This window comes from Cyprinus carpio, chromosome A13 (assembly GCF_018340385.1).
Source record: "Cyprinus carpio isolate SPL01 chromosome A13, ASM1834038v1, whole genome shotgun sequence".
NCBI lineage: Eukaryota > Metazoa > Chordata > Actinopteri > Cypriniformes > Cyprinidae > Cyprinus > Cyprinus carpio.
The window spans coordinates 18979855-18998739 of record NC_056584.1 but is presented as its reverse complement, the minus strand read 5'-3'; the positions used below and the strand labels follow the sequence as shown (position 1 = coordinate 18998739).

At 35.4% G+C, this 18885-nt stretch overlaps 3 protein-coding genes across 3 annotated transcripts; 2 read left to right on the top strand and 1 right to left on the bottom strand.

Moving 5' to 3' along the window:
• The first annotated feature begins 161 nt into the window (after positions 1 to 161).
• On the top strand, positions 162 to 9823 carry LOC109057848 (tandem C2 domains nuclear protein-like). Its single transcript, XM_042769202.1, has 12 exons — positions 162 to 315; positions 943 to 1022; positions 1179 to 1373; positions 1522 to 1692; positions 2024 to 2097; positions 3043 to 3118; positions 3788 to 3894; positions 4408 to 4524; positions 5628 to 5819; positions 7211 to 7325; positions 7533 to 7732; positions 7998 to 9823. Exons 2-12 carry the CDS (start codon positions 956 to 958, stop codon positions 8106 to 8108), a joined length of 1425 nt encoding a protein of 474 aa, XP_042625136.1. The 5' UTR covers positions 162 to 315; positions 943 to 955; the 3' UTR covers positions 8109 to 9823.
• A 1270-nt stretch (positions 9824 to 11093) lies between these two features.
• On the top strand, positions 11094 to 14560 carry LOC109101327 (pleckstrin-2-like). The gene is made up of 9 exons (XM_042769203.1): positions 11094 to 11227; positions 11319 to 11483; positions 12232 to 12422; positions 12501 to 12592; positions 13085 to 13272; positions 13370 to 13471; positions 13554 to 13637; positions 13760 to 13838; positions 14066 to 14560. The coding sequence occupies exons 1-9, from the start codon at positions 11177 to 11179 to the stop codon at positions 14191 to 14193; spliced, it is 1080 nt and encodes a 359-aa protein (XP_042625137.1). The 5' UTR covers positions 11094 to 11176; the 3' UTR covers positions 14194 to 14560.
• A 329-nt stretch (positions 14561 to 14889) lies between these two features.
• On the bottom strand, positions 14890 to 18287 carry LOC122147266 (galectin-related protein B-like). Its single transcript, XM_042769204.1, has 4 exons — positions 18093 to 18287; positions 17647 to 17735; positions 16193 to 16382; positions 14890 to 16085 (listed from the first exon to the last, which is right to left on the bottom strand). The coding sequence occupies exons 1-4, from the start codon at positions 18117 to 18119 to the stop codon at positions 15942 to 15944; spliced, it is 450 nt and encodes a 149-aa protein (XP_042625138.1). The 5' UTR covers positions 18120 to 18287; the 3' UTR covers positions 14890 to 15941.
• Between the last annotated feature and the right edge of the window lie 598 nt (positions 18288 to 18885).

Genomic DNA, 18885 nt, shown 5'->3' with positions numbered 1-18885 from the left:
GAGACGGTCATTATAATAAGGACCTGAATTTTGATGTAGGCCTATAGCCTATATTAGATATCACAAGGGGTCAATAACAACAAGGTTTTGGTGTGTAAAGATTTGAGGAATTAATATACATAATATGCGTGTGACTGAGCAGGAGTGTAAACTTTCGTTCGTGTCACAGTGATCAAAGAGAGTGGTGTTTTTTTGTCAGCAGCGGACACTAGGACCCAACCGTAGGCAGAAGTTTTGATGCTCACTGGAGGCTCCCGACGCACCTGCTGCACTCGCGAGCTCAGAGATTTCAGCTCCTCACGGACAGCAGCACAGGTACGTACAACCTTATTCACAAACATGATGTTCTTTGTCAAAAAGGGGTAAAAAGCGGTTAATCGTGATTGTTGAAATAATTATAACTGTATTATATATCCTTTTTAGCCTATATGTATTTCTGCAACTTTGGGCTACTGCTGGCACTTTTATTTCCCTTAGCTTTTATTTCATGTTGTTAAATGCCTTTACCATTTATTTTTGCTAATTTTCAGATGTCTTTGATGTGTAGATTGTAATGTTTTACTGACACAACTTTCAATCATACCACGAAAATTAATTATAAAACAAAATTATTGTATGATTAAAACGGTGATAATCTAAAGATAAAGTGAAATAAATTATTTAGTGACATTTATTGTGTGAAAATATTTAGCTCATATTTTCAGTAATTTTGAAAGTGCCTCATTTCCGGCCACATTTCCCCTGTCAGCAACCATTGTTGCCATTTTTTTCTCTCTCTCAAAAATTTATTTATTTCCACCACAAAACTGCACACAAAACATAAGCTGATGTGATGGAAATGTTTGTGACTAGAAAAGATAGAATTCTGTCCACTGTAGTACAGTGTCATGTTAATTCATATAAATATCTTATTTTGAGTCTTTTTATGTGATTTTTGTAAAGATCATTCATCAACATGACAGAATGTATCAAAAACTGCTGCAGGACATTTATGTCCAAGAAGAACGAGCCAGAGATTCAGAGTAAGTCTCTCTCTCTCTCTCTCTCTCTCTCTCTCTCTCTCCCCCCTTTACCTTGTCATTATTGTTGTTTTCATTATGTGTACACACATATACTGTAGCCTAACCACATATATGAATTAGGAAAGATGTATTTGTATACATTTAAATGTTTTATAGTGATTAAGGTTCGACTTCCTGGTAAATCAACTGCTGAGTCTAATGTGAAGAGGAATGTTGGAGTATCAGAGGATTATCTGCTGTCTAAACTGCCTCCGGATGGCCGGGAAGTTCCATTCTTTGTCCCAAACTTCAAGACTTCCTATATCCAGCCAAGAGAAGCACAGAACTCTGGCTACAACATTGGGCAACAGAGTAAGCAATATGACTATATAGTTATTTATTTATTTATTTAGGTAAATCTAATTATTTAGTTACATTTTTATGTTATTTTATTAAATTCTATTTTATTTTTTAAAGTAGCCTACATATTTAAGTGCAAATTTGATACTAATGATTTTAGGTGCCACAAGGACCACTTATGCAGAAAGGAAGGCAGAACTCGCAGGAGCTGGTCAAATGATGTATGACCCTGATTTGACCTTAAACAGCAGTCATTTGATCAGCTACGTGTCACCAGGCTCACTGAGACGCCCCACTTTGAAAATCAGACCCAACAGCAGTCCTGGCACAGGTGAGACATCTTTAGATGTGCCTAAAACACCAAGTCTGTTTAGAACCTGTATGTGTTGTTTAAAGAGTGCAATTTCACTTCCTCATAGCATCACTCAGTATGTAACTTCTCAGCATGTAACCTCAAATATTTACATTCCTAACCACCTGTGCATAATCCTTCTGTTTTATTCCTGCTCCTAAATCCCAGATTGTTCATGGCAAATTTGCACTCACAATGTCCCAGATCATATTGTTGAGAGGCCACATTCAGATCATTTGAATGCTTTGCATAGTTGTTTTCTTTCTAAGAGTAAAATCAATTCAGTGATTTATGTCAGTTTGTTTCACAGGTTTGGAACACAGTGACAAACAGAGACTCAGTCTTTCCATGTATGATCTGTCAAACACTCAAGGCCACGTACAGGTAAGTTCAAACACACACACACACACACACACACACACACACACACACACACACACACACACTTAACAAACCAATCCATAAAACTTCATTAAACCGACATCATTCACATGCTGCTGAGATCCATACACCTGTTCACATGTGAGCTATTATTATATGATGCATATAAAGAAATGTAATATATCCCTGTGATGGCATTTCCTGCAGTCATAATTCCAGTCTTCAGTGTCACATGAACCTTCAAAAATCATTCTAATATGCTAATTTGGTGCTCAAGAAACTTTTCTTATATTAATAATAGTAAAAATGATTGCGTTGCTTATTATATTTGTGTAAACATGACAGTTTTTTAAGGATTTTTTATGACTAGAAAGTTCCACATTTTGATTAATTTCTTTGTATTAATTGTTTGAATTTCTTTAAAAAGTCCTAACGATTACAAATTTTAAATGGTAGTGTATATCATAGAGGAATATAATAATTAGTAAACATTATTTATGATTTTTATCATTATTTAAATAAACACTATACTTTTTCAGAGCAAACTGCACTCAACTTTGAAAATTAAGGCAAGATATATTAATAAGATATATTAATAATATTGCATTTGTTACTGGAAAATTTATATTTATCTCAATTAATATTTATCTTAGCTAATAATTAATAACTTTAGTTATCATATTACTTCCATGCATTGTTAAATGTCAGAAATCATCATCACTGTTGGAAAGTCTATGAATTGCAAATTGGTCATGCTGCTGTTCAATTTGCTGAGGTTTCTATTTTTTTTTTTTTTTTTTTTTTTCAAGTTAAAGGTTTGTGGTTTTGTTTCAATCAGATCAGATTAAATTCCTTATTGAAGTGTGTTGTATAAACATTAACTGGTTACTGTTTAATGAAAAGCAGTGGTGTTGTTCAGTAAGATTTATTCCTCTCTTGTTCCTCCAACGTTTTGATTCTGTATCCAGTGTCCAGAGCAGCACATCCTCCATTCAGGATTCCTTTGGGAGCAGCCGTAGTCTAGGTAACCATTCATGATGGAACACTGAAATCGTAACCGCAGGCAAGCGCATTCCAAAAGAACCCTCAAAGTTCCCTTCCAATAGAACTTTCCGGAAAGGGTTCTGCTCCAGTGTTACCTGGAATTTCCACTACAGTTTCATTTGTTTGGTTTTCCTTATTTACTTTCTGGACCCTTTATTTCACAACAATCTTACCCCCTCTCATCACCCTGTACACACTTAAACACAGACTGTCAAACAAACTTGCACGCACACACACACACACAAACAGGACAGACTCAGATCACTGCAGATTGTGAAATCGTAAAAAGCAGACAGTAATTACTTCCAAATGTTTTCCCTGAGGTCCAGTACACAAGTCCTCAGATAACTCTCAGAATGTAGAGAGGATCTTTACATAACACAAACAATACACTGAAAATATCATTCAGTACTTTTCATTTTCTGTTTACCATTATGTTTTATAATCTGGAGTTCACTGAGACCACTAGGGAAATGCATCTATTTTGCATTTTTCTCATTTAATTGAATGTGTTTTTAATTAACACTGAGCAAACAGTTGGATTACACATTGGGTTTGTCCCTCTTTTTCTTTCTTAACAACAGCACTTAAGCTGAATATTAAATATTAAACAGAATATTATATATAAAACATTTATATGTGTGCGTAGAGTCCATCACACTGTCTGGCGATGAGCGAGATTATGAGCCGGGAAAAGTGTGTGTGCACCTAAAGTATGAAGAGGCAGTGGAGCAGGTGTGGATCACCTTAGTGAAGGTATGATTTCATCTCTACAACAGTCCATTGTGTCCCATCTAGAGTCCAGATGAATGGAACCTCTGTGTTGCTCTGAGAGACCTTTAACAAATGATCATGTTTCCAACCAGCTATTTCAAATAATTGAAAAATGTGTAAATCTGTCTGTCTTTGCCTCTTTATTTTACACATAATATACAGTATACATAATATATTGTTCATTTAATGCTCATTTATATTAACATTATTCACTATATGTTTGAATATGATGCTGTTTGTATCTTAGAGTTGTTTATAATATTAACAGACTGTTTGATCTTACTGTATATTTCATAATATTTTTGTTTTATTCCTGTCAGTTATTTTCTAATATAAGCAAGGCCCTTCCTCCTTTTCCTCCTCTGAGAAAAAATGCCCTTTGTTGACATACAGTGGTTTTAGTGGTTGTAAAAGCTCATAAACAGGACATGTTGCTTTCGTCTTTTCTCACTGTTTCTCATTTTATCTCTCTTTTTGGTACTTCCTCTCTTTTAGTGTACAGATTTGAGTGTGTATACTGACGGGGTGGAGGTGCAGAAGATTGGGGTCAAAGGGGTCATCACCATGACCAAGCCAGTGCGATTTAAGAGCACTGTCAAGGAAGCATCATCAGTGAGTGAAATCCAGCCATCATGACACCCAAGATTCAATTCAAGCTTCAGCATTGTTGAAATCAAGGGGTTAAAATGATTAGCATTATACCAGGTAGATGCCAGAATTACTATATGCTACTGAAAGGTGCCTTTCTACTTTGGCAGCCATTTAAAATTAGCCATGTATTCTGATGAAATAAAATATTTGAAACTACTATTTAAAGGTTTGGGGTCAGTAAGATTTTTGTTTGAAAGAAATTAATACTTTTATTTAGATGGATGTTGGATGCTAATACATTTACCAGGATTAGGATGCTGATAAATTTATCAAAAGTGTCAGTAAAGAAATTAATGGTACAAAAGATTTCAGGTTCCACTGTTTTTTAACATTGTTAAACATAATAATTTAAATAAATTACACACACACACACACACACACACACATACATACATATATAATATACACATATATATAGGGATATATATATATATATATGTGTGTGTGTGTGTGTGTGTGGTGTGTGTGTGTGTGTATATATATATATATATATATATAAAAAAAAACAGAACTACACATTTATATTTACATCGGGATATATATATATATATATATATATATATATATATATATATAAAATATTTTTTAGTCATTTAGAACTGTATTTCTAGTCAAATAAATGATAAATCCAGGCTTGATGAGCATAAGAGTCTTCTTTCATAAACATTTTTTAAAATCTTAACAAACCCAAACATATAAACCAAATATCCCTGTTTTTCCCATTACGATGAATGGAAATAAAAATTTTCTGGAACCACAGACCTTGCTGATCAATATAACAAGAAAAGCTTATTGAGAATGGTTGTTCTGTCATCATTGAGATTAATTCTGATGAATTATTCAGCCGTCTCTTCAGTCCCTCATGTGTTTCTTGAATAATGACCATTCCAGCCGGACTGAAAAGTCCAACACAACCAAAGTTGCATAAAAATCATACTTCCACAGATAAGTAAAAACACGTGTAGAGCTTGCAGTATTACAGGTTTCTTTTGCTTGGCTTTGCAGATTAAGTTTGTAACTAGTTATCCTTCTCAGTATATTGCCTCTCTCTGTCTCGCTTTCAGGACACTGTCTTCATGGAGACATTTGTGTTCACTCTTAACTTAGAGCAGATCCGCAGATCTGCACTGGTGCTGTGCCTGCAGGCTCACACACCACGTAGGCGTACGCTGGGAGAGTGTGTATTATCTCTGCGAACCCTTGGACCACAGGAAACAAAGCACTGGCTGGAGTTCAAGCCTCACTCTAAAACACATGTGAGTCCTCACCTGCTGTATCCCTTTGTGACTGCATATCTAATCCCAAATGTCTCGCCCTCTCCAGATCCTTCCTAGTTTTGACAATAAGGTTATTTGAAAAAAAAAAGTAAACTTCCACCTGCATTTACCCACTGGACCACATATTTTACTTGCATCACAAATTGCACAGCTGCACTAGTTCTGCTAAGGTCTCTCCTGTGATATTAGTTCATAAGGGCTGAAACAGACAGACAGAGAGAGAGAGAGGAAGAGATCAATATACTGAAACCAGCCATTTAAATACTGCTGAAAACGCTTCTTGAAGGAATTAACTTGACCCTTAAAATACTGTCTGAAGCTCATATATTAACATAATGTAACAAAAGATTTTAGTTAATAATTTGTAATGAATTAATAAATATTGTTTACCTTGTTTTAATTTTCTATTCATTAAAGAATCCTGAAAACAATGTTTCATAGTTTTCACAGAAAAATTAAGAATGTCTGTTTTCAGCATTGATAATAATAAGAAATGTTTCTTGAACACCAAATTGTCATATTAGAATGATATCTGAAGGATCATATGACACTGAAGACTGGAGTAATGGCTTTACAATCACAGGAAAAAAAAAAACATTTCATTTTAAAATATATTAAAACAGAAAACAGTTATTTTAAATTATAATAATATTTCAGAATATTACTGTTTTTACTGTATTTTTGATCATAGAAATGCAGCCTTAGTGAGCATAAGAGGCTAAAAAAAACATAGAAAAATCATACCAACCCCAAACTGAACACGTGTATATATTATTTATAAATATTTCACATTTATATAGGTGAAATTGTATAAACTGATCATTAATAACATCTAAATAGATTTACTGTGTATATATGTAAATCCAGATATATAACGCTGCACAAAATGAGTGTTACTGAGTGTTTATCATCTTTGTACATCATTTCACTGTAAGTAGGTCAAAGCATTGTTCTGCCTACTGAATGCTGCATGCACACATACAGGTATCAGATTTGGCACTATTTGCTGATTTTGCCAGCTATAACATTTTGTAAACATTTGGAAACCCTGTGTGTTTTGCTTGTGTGTGAATGTGACTGAAATCAAACACTTAACAGGGAAAATTGCTTTTTTGCTCTTGAGTGATGAGGTGTTTGAAATTGACAGAACTATGTTCCAGAATGAAAGTCAGTGGATATATGAATCATGAATAATAGCTGTGTGTATGTTTGTTACTGGGTCAGAAATTGTTTTGTGTCTCAACTATAAATCAGTGAATGAGTCGCAGCAGGTAGTCTGCCATTAAAAAACCCCCCACAAACAACAAACACACACATATATGCAATATTACACCTAAGCCTACAGGGGATTATTTTGTGTGTTTCTGTAGGTGTGTCATGCTGAGCTTCAGCTGGCCTTGTGCTTCCAGCCAGTGAGTAGTCGAATGCAACTCCAGATCCTCAGTGCTCAAAACCTTCCATCATCTTCCTCACCACTTACACAGAGTGAGTCTTTCAGCTTTCATCATCATCACCTCGCACAGATAACTTTACATCCTAGTCCATTTTAAATATATTTTCATTATAAGTTAAGTTCTCATCCTGAAATCCTTCTTATTTCTTATTAATATTAGTTAATTGTTGTAGAAGAGTGATAATGACAAATATGAAACTGTTGATAAAATTAACTGTGCAAATGGACATTCTCTTTAGGATTCTTTGTGAAGGTTGAGTTGTTGAGTGAAGGTAAGGTCTTACTGAAGAGGAAGACGAAGGTGATGAAGTCATCAGAGGGGCAGATCCAATGGGAGGAAGTGCTTCACTTGCCCATCACCAATCAAGACCAGAATCTGCAGCTGGCAGTCAAACTCTACAGCCGTGGCTCTGTTCGGAGAAAACACCTGCTTGGACAGGTCAGTTTGGAGCAAAATACATACAATACCATAACACACTACATTTAGTATTCAACACGTTTAAATTTGAAGTAAATTTATTTGATCAAAATTGTTCAGAATTTGGTGCTCAAGAAACATTTATTATTATTATGCTGAAAACTGATGAATTTTTTCTTTTTGTAGAAACCATGATGTATTTTTTTCAGGAATATCTGATGAACAGAAAGTTAAAAATTTAAGGCATCCTAAGTTTCAGTCTTTATGTGTGTTCCTTCGTTTCTAGGTCCTCTTGGGTTTCGACAGCAGTTCTCCTGAGGCGGTGGAACAATGGAGGGATTCCATGGCTAATCCTGAAAAAGTGGTGACGTCTTGGCACAGAGTGAGTCGACTCTGAAGTGAGAGGATGAAGAAAGCCAAGTGGATTTTAAATGCAACTTTTAAAAAAACCTTTTTTCTATCTTTGAATAATTAAATATGCTTATTGTAAGGCAAAAATGTGTTTGTCTAGAATGCTGTAGTAGAAGTTTCTCATTTACAGGTTTAAATTGAGTCACACACCCTCCGCAGATTCTAGTTTGGCTAATCATGTATTCAGCTGTTTGTAGATTTAACATTCTATGTTCTTCATTGGTGTAACTTTGAGAACACGCAACTGTCTAAAACATAGCACAGGAATAGGAAACATAGACATTATGTGCAATAAAGTGTATTATACAGAGCTCTACAACTGTCAGTTTGGCAACATGGCCAAATATTGAGCAGATAGTCAGATAATTACGTAACAGAGTTCATAAATGAAGTATTATGTTCAGTATTTTTCTGTCACCTCCATACAACTTCATTGCTGCTGAGTTAATGTAAATCTGTTCTCTGTTGAAACAGATACCTGCATTTTCTGAGCAATTCCATGACAATTATTGCACTTTAGCCAGCTTTTGGAAGAAGATAAACCTGTTTTAAGTACAGTAAAAACTGTGTTTGTGTTGGGGGTGAACACTATTTAAAAAGCTTTTATTTTTAGAAGTTCAGAAGGGTTTGGGTTACATTCCTTTCCATGGAATTAAATCCTTTAAAAAGTTCTCGTTTTCCTTTCACAAACACGAAAAAGTGAAAGGCCGCAAGAGAGTCCGACAAAGAGACTTTTGTTTTGTTAATCACTTCTCTGCATCCTTTGTGCTACCCTTAATTCTAGGTGACCTATCTTTCAAGGCCTTGTCATTTCTAAGAAATTTCTTTTTGCAAAGGTGACAGTAGCTTGTCTAAAAGTGTTCATTGTATTCATGTTTAAGTACCTTGTGTTAAGTAATGCTGTAGTTCAGTGGACATGTGATATTATGTAAGAAAGATATTTAAAAAGCTAATATTTTGTTCATATTGATTGTATTTTGTATGCATACACACAAAGATTGATCCCAGTCTGGCATCCTGATGTTAGAGAGAGAGAGAGAGAGAGAGAGAGAGAGAGAGAGAGAGAGAGAAAACAAAGAATCGTTGGGTTCAGTTTTAATGGGATTTTGTGTGAGTGTAGGTTCATAAAAGACCATTTCATTTATGTTTTATATGATTTGACAACTGTACTGTGGCTTGATAACAGGTAATTTATTACCACCATTCTCCGAACCCAGAGGAAACACTATAAACAGACAAAGAATGTTTGTGTGGGTCTGAATGTTTGTGTTCCTTAACCCTTCTGATTGTGCTGCTCTATCAACGGCCTGTCAAAGGTATTTCTACATCCGGGTGTGATTTAATTTACGTCATATATTTCGGGATCTCTGTTTGAACAGTGTTAATGGTTATTTCTGATGACACGCCCCCAGCTGCAGCAAATCCCAGTAAAACAGCTGATCTTTGTGTGTGAAAGTATTTGTGTAATGTGTCATATCCCTAGCAACCATATCAAATACTAAAAATGGTCCATATATAACATGACAAAAAAAAAAAAAAAAGAAAACAAAACTGCAGAAGTATCAAGTTACCAAAAAAATGAATAATAATAAAATTATTGATAAAATGATAGAAACATCATTAAAGTTAACATGGCAGGAATGTTTCTCTCTCTGTCGCGCGCGCGCACACACACAAACAGCTGTGACCATGGGAGCTGTCTACATTTGTCCTGTGTGTTTCAATTAAAAGTGGATCAGCAGGTCCTGGATTTTAGCTTCGAGTCCAGGATCTGAAATCCTCTCAAACTTCTTCAAACTAAGAATTGACTTATCTGCATCATCACACCAACTAGGCTACACCTTCCCCCACCTGACCTATGTTTTCAAAATTTCATTATGATTTACAAGCACATAAAACATGAACTGCAATCAGGGGATTTTTAATAAATCTTTTTTTTTTTTTTTTTTTTTTTTTTTTTTTTTTTATTGAGCGTCATCGTTTTACCCCAAACAACAGAAAACAAAAGTAAGCTGTGCGAATATTTCACAGAATCAGTTTTGAGTTTCAGTTCCCAATCCCAAATGCTCAATTGCTGCACGAGAGCACCATCTAGTGCACTACAGAAGTGAATGAACAAAGAAAGAGCGTTTTTTTTTTTTTGGTAACTGCGGTTTGGCCGTGTTCCCGCTGTAGTTTACCATCTTCACACAGTTCATGTAGAAACATGACTGTTAATTTCTGAGCTTATGATCCACACATAGATTGTGTAAGAATGTCTCTGCATAGTTATGCCTGTTGGCAAATTCCAGTTTTATGTCAAAAATCGTGTGTGCGTCTGATTTGTAGTTTTGGTCTATGATACTTTTCCTAACATTCTGTAATATTCTGATGAAACGTTCAGAACTAGGCTACACTATAACAGCTAATATGCTGACAATTACGAAAAAAAATAACATTGGTCTTCTCTATGTAGGCTAAATAAAAAATCCATAATATTTCTAATGTTCTGAATTTATTCTAAACATTATATAATGTAACCTAGCTTCTTAATGTGAGTTGTTGTACCGTTACGGTTATTGCTTACCGTTTTGACCAGTGAAATAAAATGTGTACATGACTTTCAAAACGTTATTTCCATCATGAGTCGCACTGCCATAGCAACAAACATCCGGTCAGTGAATTTCTGGATCTCACTTGAACTAGATCAGTGACTCACTCTGACTGCGTCTCGGTGACTCATGAAAGCAGCCCCCTACAGGAAGTTCCCAACGGAGACTTGTGTCCATTTTAAGATTTAATAGAATCACATTTGTTTGATTCTAGTTTAATTAAACTTTACGATTTATAATTTTTTATATATATATATATTTTTTTTTTACATTATTTTTTTTTCATCAAACTCATGCCCAGACCAAGTTTTCTTGCTCAGTGTTGATTGTATTCCCAAAAACCCGGGGGCGCCGAATAGGAGGTGCGCGCAATGACGCACATTCCAAGCCAGCAAAGCTATAAAACACCTGATGAAGCGCTCACCTGCTTATCCACACTACAGACTGGTGAGGTGAACTTAACATGGGCACTGAGTCAGAAAATAACAGCAAAGAGGGGTTTCTTGTGAAAAGGGTAAGAAACTTAACTTTTTTTATCCATACCCATACTTACAAATGAATTCATAATTGTTATTGGATTATTAACACACGATGTTCATTTGTAGGGCCATGTGGTTCAAAATTGGAAAGCTCGTTGGTTTGTACTTAATCCAGACAGACTTCTGTATTATAAATATGTGGGCAGCAAACAAAATTCCTGCCATCGAGGGACCATAATGTTGAGCAACTGCAAAATTACATGTCCTTACCTGGAGTACGAAAACAGACCGGTAAGTGGTGTTTGATGTTATATATATTTCCAACAAAATTTCGTAGTCACAAAAGCTACATTACAGGTTATGCACTAAATAGACACTCGCGAACATAAAAGTACAGTTCACTTATGAGGTAATTAGTAACGATAGCATAACCATAGTGGTCGATATAACAATGTTAGTAATAATGTCATACTCAGTTTATTATATTAGTACATCCCACAAATTAAGTTTTTAAACCTGTTAACATTATTATTTAATGGTGACTTTAATTTTATTTATTGTAAATACTTTATATATTATTCATAAAATTATAGTGCAGTTTTAGTTTTATAGAATGTCTCAATATATTGTAAGGTCAGGTGGTTATTAAGTCTACAAATGGGTAGTTTTGAGAAGTGGCTCATCAGTGGTTTAGTTCAGATTACACCTGAACACTGAACCAAACACTAGGAGTGTCTCAGAAGAGCTGTAAATGTTCGCAGCCTCAGGTTATGCTTTATATGAATTGACATTTCATTATTTTGTTTTGCAATGCTCACATGCACTAGCATGTCAGGAACACAGGTTTATTTCCCCCAGTAAATCTTTGAGATGTTTTTGATTTATATTCCACATTGTGTAACAACCGGAGTTTTCTGTGGCATGTTAATTAATGTTTGTGCCAGTTTAATTAAAAAGTTCTGTGCTTATCACATAAAATATTTGTTTAGAGCTGCGACTGAAGGGTTTTGTCATAGCAACCACATTTTACTCTCTGCAGTTGGTGCTGAAGCTGCAGACCAGCACTTCAGAGGAGTACTTTCTAGAGGCTTGCACTAGAGAGGAACGTGACGAATGGGCTGCAGCGATTGGTGCAGTGGTACAGAACCTCAGCTCACATGATGCACAGACACCCTCCCCATCACAAATCAAAGGTTCCACATCACTCCAGCTTCACAACATCAACCTCAGGTAGCTATGTGTTTAGTTTTTCAATATATGGAAACATGCTTTTGTGACTCCATATTTAAACGTGTTTCTGTATATCAGTCAGGTGGTGGACTCCATGTATGATGTACATACTGGTATCCGGCTATGCAGTCATGCTGAGCAGGGGAGCTCTTACACCAACTGTTTCTCAGGTCAGACACTCAAAAAAACAAACAAACACACACACACACACACACACACACACACACACGCACACACACACACTGATGTAACACAATAAAACATTCTCTCCTGATATCTGAATCTTATTTTTTTTATTCACTCCTGTTCAAAAGTTTGGGGTTGGTAAGATTTTGTTAAATGTTTTTAAAATAAGTCTCTTATGCTCACCAAGGCTGTATTTATTTGAACAAAAATGCAGTAAAAGCAGCAATATTGTGAAATAATTTACCATCCACCATATACATGAAAAGTATTTTGTTTTCTTTCAACAAGTTGTTTGTTTTGTTCCTTTTTGAATCAGTGTTATTGAACGAATCTGTTGAGTGAATCATTCACTTTGTCTGGAACTTGCAAACACAGACAAGCAGATTAATTTAAACAATGAAAGGTTCCAGTGCTGTATATCAGCTCTGGTTAATTTTAAGATTGGAACTAACTGTTTTTTGTTTCTATGTGTGTAGGTGCAGCAGCGGTGGACTGGTTTGTGTTTAATAAGTTGGCTCTGACTCGTGTGGAGGCAGTAACATTAGCCTCTGCACTGCTGGACGAGGCCTCCCTGCGGCCCATCGGGGTCAGGAGTGCAGACGCTCTTCGCAACGCAGCTCTAGGTGAACAGTTCCTCGATGACTCCACTGCACTCTACTGCTTTGTAAGTTTCAAATCTCTTTCATGTTGTTTTATTCACTTCTCAATGTTTTTGTAATTATATTAGATATAAACTGAGTGGGATATGATTTCTCAAACAGTCCCAAAGCATCCAGAAGAGAGGCAGTGTGAAAGCAGAGAAGTCTTGGTCTGCGGTGGAACTCGGAGGAAAAGTGGTGAAGAGAGGTTACCTGCTCAAACAGGTGAGCACTTCACTATAATTAGAGGTTTTGAACAGAAATGTGCTTATATGTGATGCTAACAGTCTTTTTTTCTGTGTGTCAGGGGCACAAAGTGAAGAACTGGAAGGTGAGATTGTTTGTTCTGAGGGCAGAGCCTGGTTTCCTGCACTATTATGATCCTAGCAAGGTGAGAATGCTAACCTGCAATTCACAGGCTGTATAAGTACATTTTATATTAAAATCTAAAGAAATCATGTGATGTTTATTTTTGTGCTGGCTTGTTAATGTCCTGATGGCCACCTTTCTCAGAATGAAATCACTCCGGTTGGCAGTATATCTCTGCGTGGCTGTCTGGTGTCTGCTCTGGATGATAACGGCACACCGTCAGGTGAGTCAGAGTTACACCTTTTCATTGGAAGTGTCTTAAGTCTGATGACTACCTGTTTCACAATGAATATTTACAAAGCAATTCCAGATATGAATCAAAATTAAGTAGCCACAGACTGAAAACACTGAAGAGCAATGCTTTGGGTCTTGTTGTCATATTAGAAGTAATATTTACAGGAAAAAACTGTAAAACACAAAAGCTAATGGTCACTTTCCTGTAATCTTCAGGTGTTAAAGGTAAAGTTCAGGGGAACCTCTTTAAAATCATCACTCAGAAGGACGCACACTATTACATCCAGGCCCCAACACATGAAGAGAGGATGGACTGGATACAAGCTATTAGACTACTGACTTAATTAGGTCATTGTTAGTATTGTTCATTTTATTGCTAAGTTGGTATTGCTTAATTTATATTTCTGTCTGTCACACATCTATTTAGAAATCTTGTGCTGTTTTAGTAGTTGTACATGTGGTGTTTGTGTATGTGCAAAGAAAACAGATATCCAGTGTTGTACAGCTAATACATGTGGGGCCAACACAAGGCCTCATTCAAGTCAGCATATAGAATATTTCCATTTAAAATTCAGATTTAAAAAATTTTTTTTTTTTAGTTTTTCTGTTTTATAACATACTGGTGGTAAAGCTTATACATTCAGTGAATGTACTTTGAATGCATAAATGATGATCGTTGTGAAATATATTTTGTCAAATTTTGTAAGCAAATCATGTAGCAATCCTATCTTTGATGTGCATACCTGAAGTTTGGTCATGGACCATTAGCATGTTTTTACTTGCCTTATGTTTGTCAGGTAAAAGAACTGACTTCATGTCTTTCACAAATCCGTTGTTTTGTTGCTATGGTTCTAAAACACACACTGTGTCTGTGAGCATATTTCTTGCTCTCTCTCTTTCAAACATGCCCAAATGCACACTTTTACACACACACACACACACACACACACACACACACACACACACACACACACACACACACACACACACACACACACACACATTAATTAACCTAAATAATCAGATCTTCTTAAAAGTTCTTTAAGAAAAGTTTACTGTTTACAGTACATATTGCAATTATTAGATGATAAAAGACATTCAAGTAAACGTTGCTATTTAACACATGCTTCATTTGCAGCATTAAGTGTGTAGATAGACAGCACCAAGTACAGGCTTCAGATGGACTTTGAGTCCTTTTTTTTTTTTTTAAATCAATACAATCACAGGGAATTGCATTTTAAAGTGAACAATCGGGTGTCAATTATGAATCCTTAGGTTCTTTGCCATTAAAACTGTTTTGAAGTACATTCGAATGAACAAAGGATTAACAAAAATGATTATCTTGGGTACTCTGTTCTGTAGAAATGATTTAACAAATTTTTCAGACAGACAAACAAAAAACATTCCTGTAGCTCAAACTGTAGAGAATGTCACTACCAACACTAAGATTATAGGTTTGATTCTCAGGGAATGCAGGAACTGATCAAATGTATACCTTGAAGGCAATGCAAGTTGCTTTGGATAAAAGCATCTGCCAAATGTGTAAATGCAAATAAATTTGAATTACTGCTACAAGCACACCAAAAGTCCTCTACTGTATAAGTGCATCTAATGGAACAAATGAAGGCACTTTTGCTTCTGTATCAAAGAGCCAAAGAAACTAAATATCTAATCAAAAGCAAACAGAAATGTCAGGTAGTACATTATGTATTATAAAAACTATATGAAAGAAATCTATCTGTGCTAGTTTATGGCAAATCATTCTTAATTTGAATTTTTATGCGATCTGGATTGGTTGCACACGAGGTAACACAGCTCCTTCAGATATTTTCTCCTACAAATGTGTCCAAACATATGCAAAACCAAGGAACAGCCTCATTTTGCCACTAAAAATAAAAATCACTGGAGAAACTACATACAGTAAAATGGGCAATAAGTTTATCAAAACAAACAGAACCAACTAAAATAAGTGAACTGAGGGAGTTCTGGAACTTAAAAACAATTGTGTACAGTACGTTCAGGATTCTAAAACCTCAGCTAAGTTGCTTCTGTGAATAGTCTGTGTCATCTTGGCAGACAATTCTTCACTTGCTCAAGCCACTTTGGTGAGCTGTAGGTCTCCATGGATTTTAAGAGCAGTGAGAGATGCGAGCTGAGTCAGTCTGTGAGTGAAACCACACAACGGCTGCCCATCCACCAGAATACGGAACTGCTGGTGCTCGCACACAATCTCCATCTGAGAGAGACACAAGGTGGAAACAACATTATTGTGACAGAACGGTGTGACATTAACAAAGCTTTATTAGCTGTATCAAACCCTCCAAACACACTCTGACTTTTTACCTTAAACGACTCTCCTGGAGCAAAGGGGAAGAAAGACAGGGCGGTTTCTGAAACGCCCCACTGTCCTGACAGACGAGCGTTACGAAGCACAGCCTTTTGTGAAAAGTTCACCTTCAACTCCAGACCCACATCACCCTCGATTTCCTCATCCCCCTCCCCTTTAGACTGGCATGCCACTAAAACTACCATACTAAAGAGACAGACAGAACAAGATTTTTAACATCAGTTTAAAAGCAAACATAATTCTAACAGACTGTTAACAGAGTCACTTTCATGGAATATGAGTTCTGCTCTTTGATCTGTGAAGCTCACGATCAAATCACATTATGAACCAGCAGGTTTTGGGTTACCCTTAGTTGCCAAATATGACCATAAATGTCCAGTCAGTTTTTTTTTTTTTTTTTTTTTTTTCAGATCTGGCTGGCTAAGCCTTCATGGGAGTTTTACTTTTTCCCACACTGGCAAAACAGAAGTGGACAACAACAGCTGGAAAACCAAATGTACTGCACTGTAAAAAAAAAAATATCAGTCATTTTAATTGAAAACAATGTAAAAACGTTATAGTAAAAACCTATAAAAAACAATAACTTATTTGACAATACAATTTTACAGTATGTTTTTAGAAGTAAAAGTATAAATTTCCTCAAATTGTGGAGAAGAATGTGTGTTCCCGGTCAGAATTCCCTGCTCTAACATCACATTTGTTTTGAATTTATTTTAAAAAATTTGTATTTTAATGTACTTTGTTGTTTGTTATTTAGTTTTTAGTTTTTGTTGTGTTAACCTGGTGTTTACTGTATGATTTTGTTAACCTGAATTTTTTGTATGATTTAAGTGTTATGGATGTTTCAGTGATAATATTTCTGACTGGAACAAAACCAGTTAATTTTGATGTTTACATTTTTAAGTTATCACTCGTTTGTGCATGTGGCATAGTATAGCATATATATATATATATATTGTATAGTATAGGTATACAGTATAAGCTATTTACAAAATATGAATACATATATATATATATATATATATATATATATATATATATATATATATATATATATCTATATTATATATATATATATATATATATATATATATATATATATATATATATACATCTATATATAGATATATAATATACATATATAGACTATATATTATATATATATATATATACACACACACACATTTATACATATTACACACACACACACACACACACAAATGGTGTTTTCCCACATGCATTTAAAATGAGTTCTATGTCTAGTGTTCTATGATGGCATCCATTAAAGGCGTTAAAACGGTTTAATCCCCGATACAACTGGCTCACTGTGTTATAGCAGTGAAGGCGTGTCTCATCCTCAGTGAACCGAGTCATTCAGGATGTGCGGATGTGACAGTGGACAAATGAACGCAAGTGCTGGCGAAGGCACAGACGTGTGTCTGATACGAACCTTTTGGGCTGCTTGTGAACAATACCCATCACTACCAGCCTCATGGTCGGCCGTAGACCCCCTTTGATCTCCCCAACATAGTCCTCCTCCTGCAGGAATAGGGTTTTACTGCCATTTAAATATCTGATGCTATAGGCTAGTCTGGCAAAATACGAAAAATTATTTATTATTGTACTGATTTAAAATCATCACGATATCTTAAACCCATCACTGTGAAAGAAGTATCAGAATAGGCCCTCAGACCATTCATCCTTATTTAAAATTACAGTTTACAATTTTAATATGTAAATATTTAAATGAGTCGTAGCATTTATAACCGTAGCAGTCATTTATATGACATATTTATCAATGTACAGTCAAAAACATGAGCCCATTGAGTACGTCACTGTTCAACACAATCATTCTCAGTGGCGAATAAACTCTAAAATCATCGTCATCATACTTACGTTTCGGATGTTCCCCTTATCTGTCATGCTTTCCTCTGTCGCAAATGGCTTTAGTTTAGTCGTGCAGGTGTTTCGTTTCAAGCGCGAGGACAATAGCTGTCATGCACGGAATTGATCATCGCAGTGCGCGAGACCGGAGTTGAATCCGCGAACCCCGCCTCGCGCCGCTGTGTTTCCATAGTAGCCATCACAGGCAGGGAGTGATGATGTCAAAAATACAGTAGTGACTTCAGCACATTTCAAAATGAAAGATTCAACAATATAGCTAGACAATAAACCTGTTAAATCTATCGATCAGATTTTATAATTTTTTTTTTTTTTTTTTTATGGAAAAATCGTGTTCACTACATTCGTAAATCTGTTGTCATAAATTCCCTTAAAAACGGTGGACTTGATTTTCTGGATTTCTCTACTTTAAATAATACTCTCAAAATTAATTGGTTAAAATTTAGTTTGAATAAGCCTTCTGTCTGTAATTTTAATCCTAATTTTATTTTTGACCAACTAGGGGGTCTTTCTTTTTTTACTAATGTGTGATTATAAGATTGAGAAATTGCCAGTGAAGCTATCTGCCTTTCATGCTCAAGCTTTGTTGGCATGGAAGCTGATCTACAAGCACAACTTTTCTCCGCAGCGTTATTTTATTTGGAACAATCGTTGTATTTTGTTTACATATAAAAGTTTTTTTTTTTTTTTTTTTTTTTGAAAAGCTGGTTTGATACGGGTATTGTTTTTACCAAAAAGTTTACTTCAAGTTTATTTTATTGTATACTTTAACACTCAAGGGTATCTT

Bases quoted from the DNA above. Each gene is read 5' to 3' on its own strand.
- LOC109057848 (XM_042769202.1), top strand. From the start codon at position 956: ATGACAGAATGTATCAAAAACTGCTGCAGGACATTTATGTCCAAGAAG. The intron at 3,119-3,787 runs GTAACCATTCAT...ATGTGTGCGTAG, and splicing joins TGGGAGCAGCCGTAGTCTAG to AGTCCATCACACTGTCTGGC. The intron at 3,895-4,407 runs GTATGATTTCAT...CCTCTCTTTTAG, and splicing joins TGTGGATCACCTTAGTGAAG to TGTACAGATTTGAGTGTGTA.
- LOC109101327 (XM_042769203.1), top strand. From the start codon at position 11,177: ATGGGCACTGAGTCAGAAAATAACAGCAAAGAGGGGTTTCTTGTGAAA. The intron at 11,228-11,318 runs GTAAGAAACTTA...GTTCATTTGTAG, and splicing joins AGGGGTTTCTTGTGAAAAGG to GGCCATGTGGTTCAAAATTG. The intron at 13,839-14,065 runs GTGAGTCAGAGT...TGTAATCTTCAG, and splicing joins TGATAACGGCACACCGTCAG to GTGTTAAAGGTAAAGTTCAG.
- LOC122147266 (XM_042769204.1), bottom strand. From the start codon at position 18,119: ATGACAGATAAGGGGAACATCCGAAAC. The intron at 17,736-18,092 runs GTAAGTATGATG...CTATTCCTGCAG, and splicing joins ATAAGGGGAACATCCGAAAC to GAGGAGGACTATGTTGGGGA. The intron at 16,086-16,192 runs GTAAAAAGTCAG...TGTCTCTCTCAG, and splicing joins CTCCAGGAGAGTCGTTTAAG to ATGGAGATTGTGTGCGAGCA.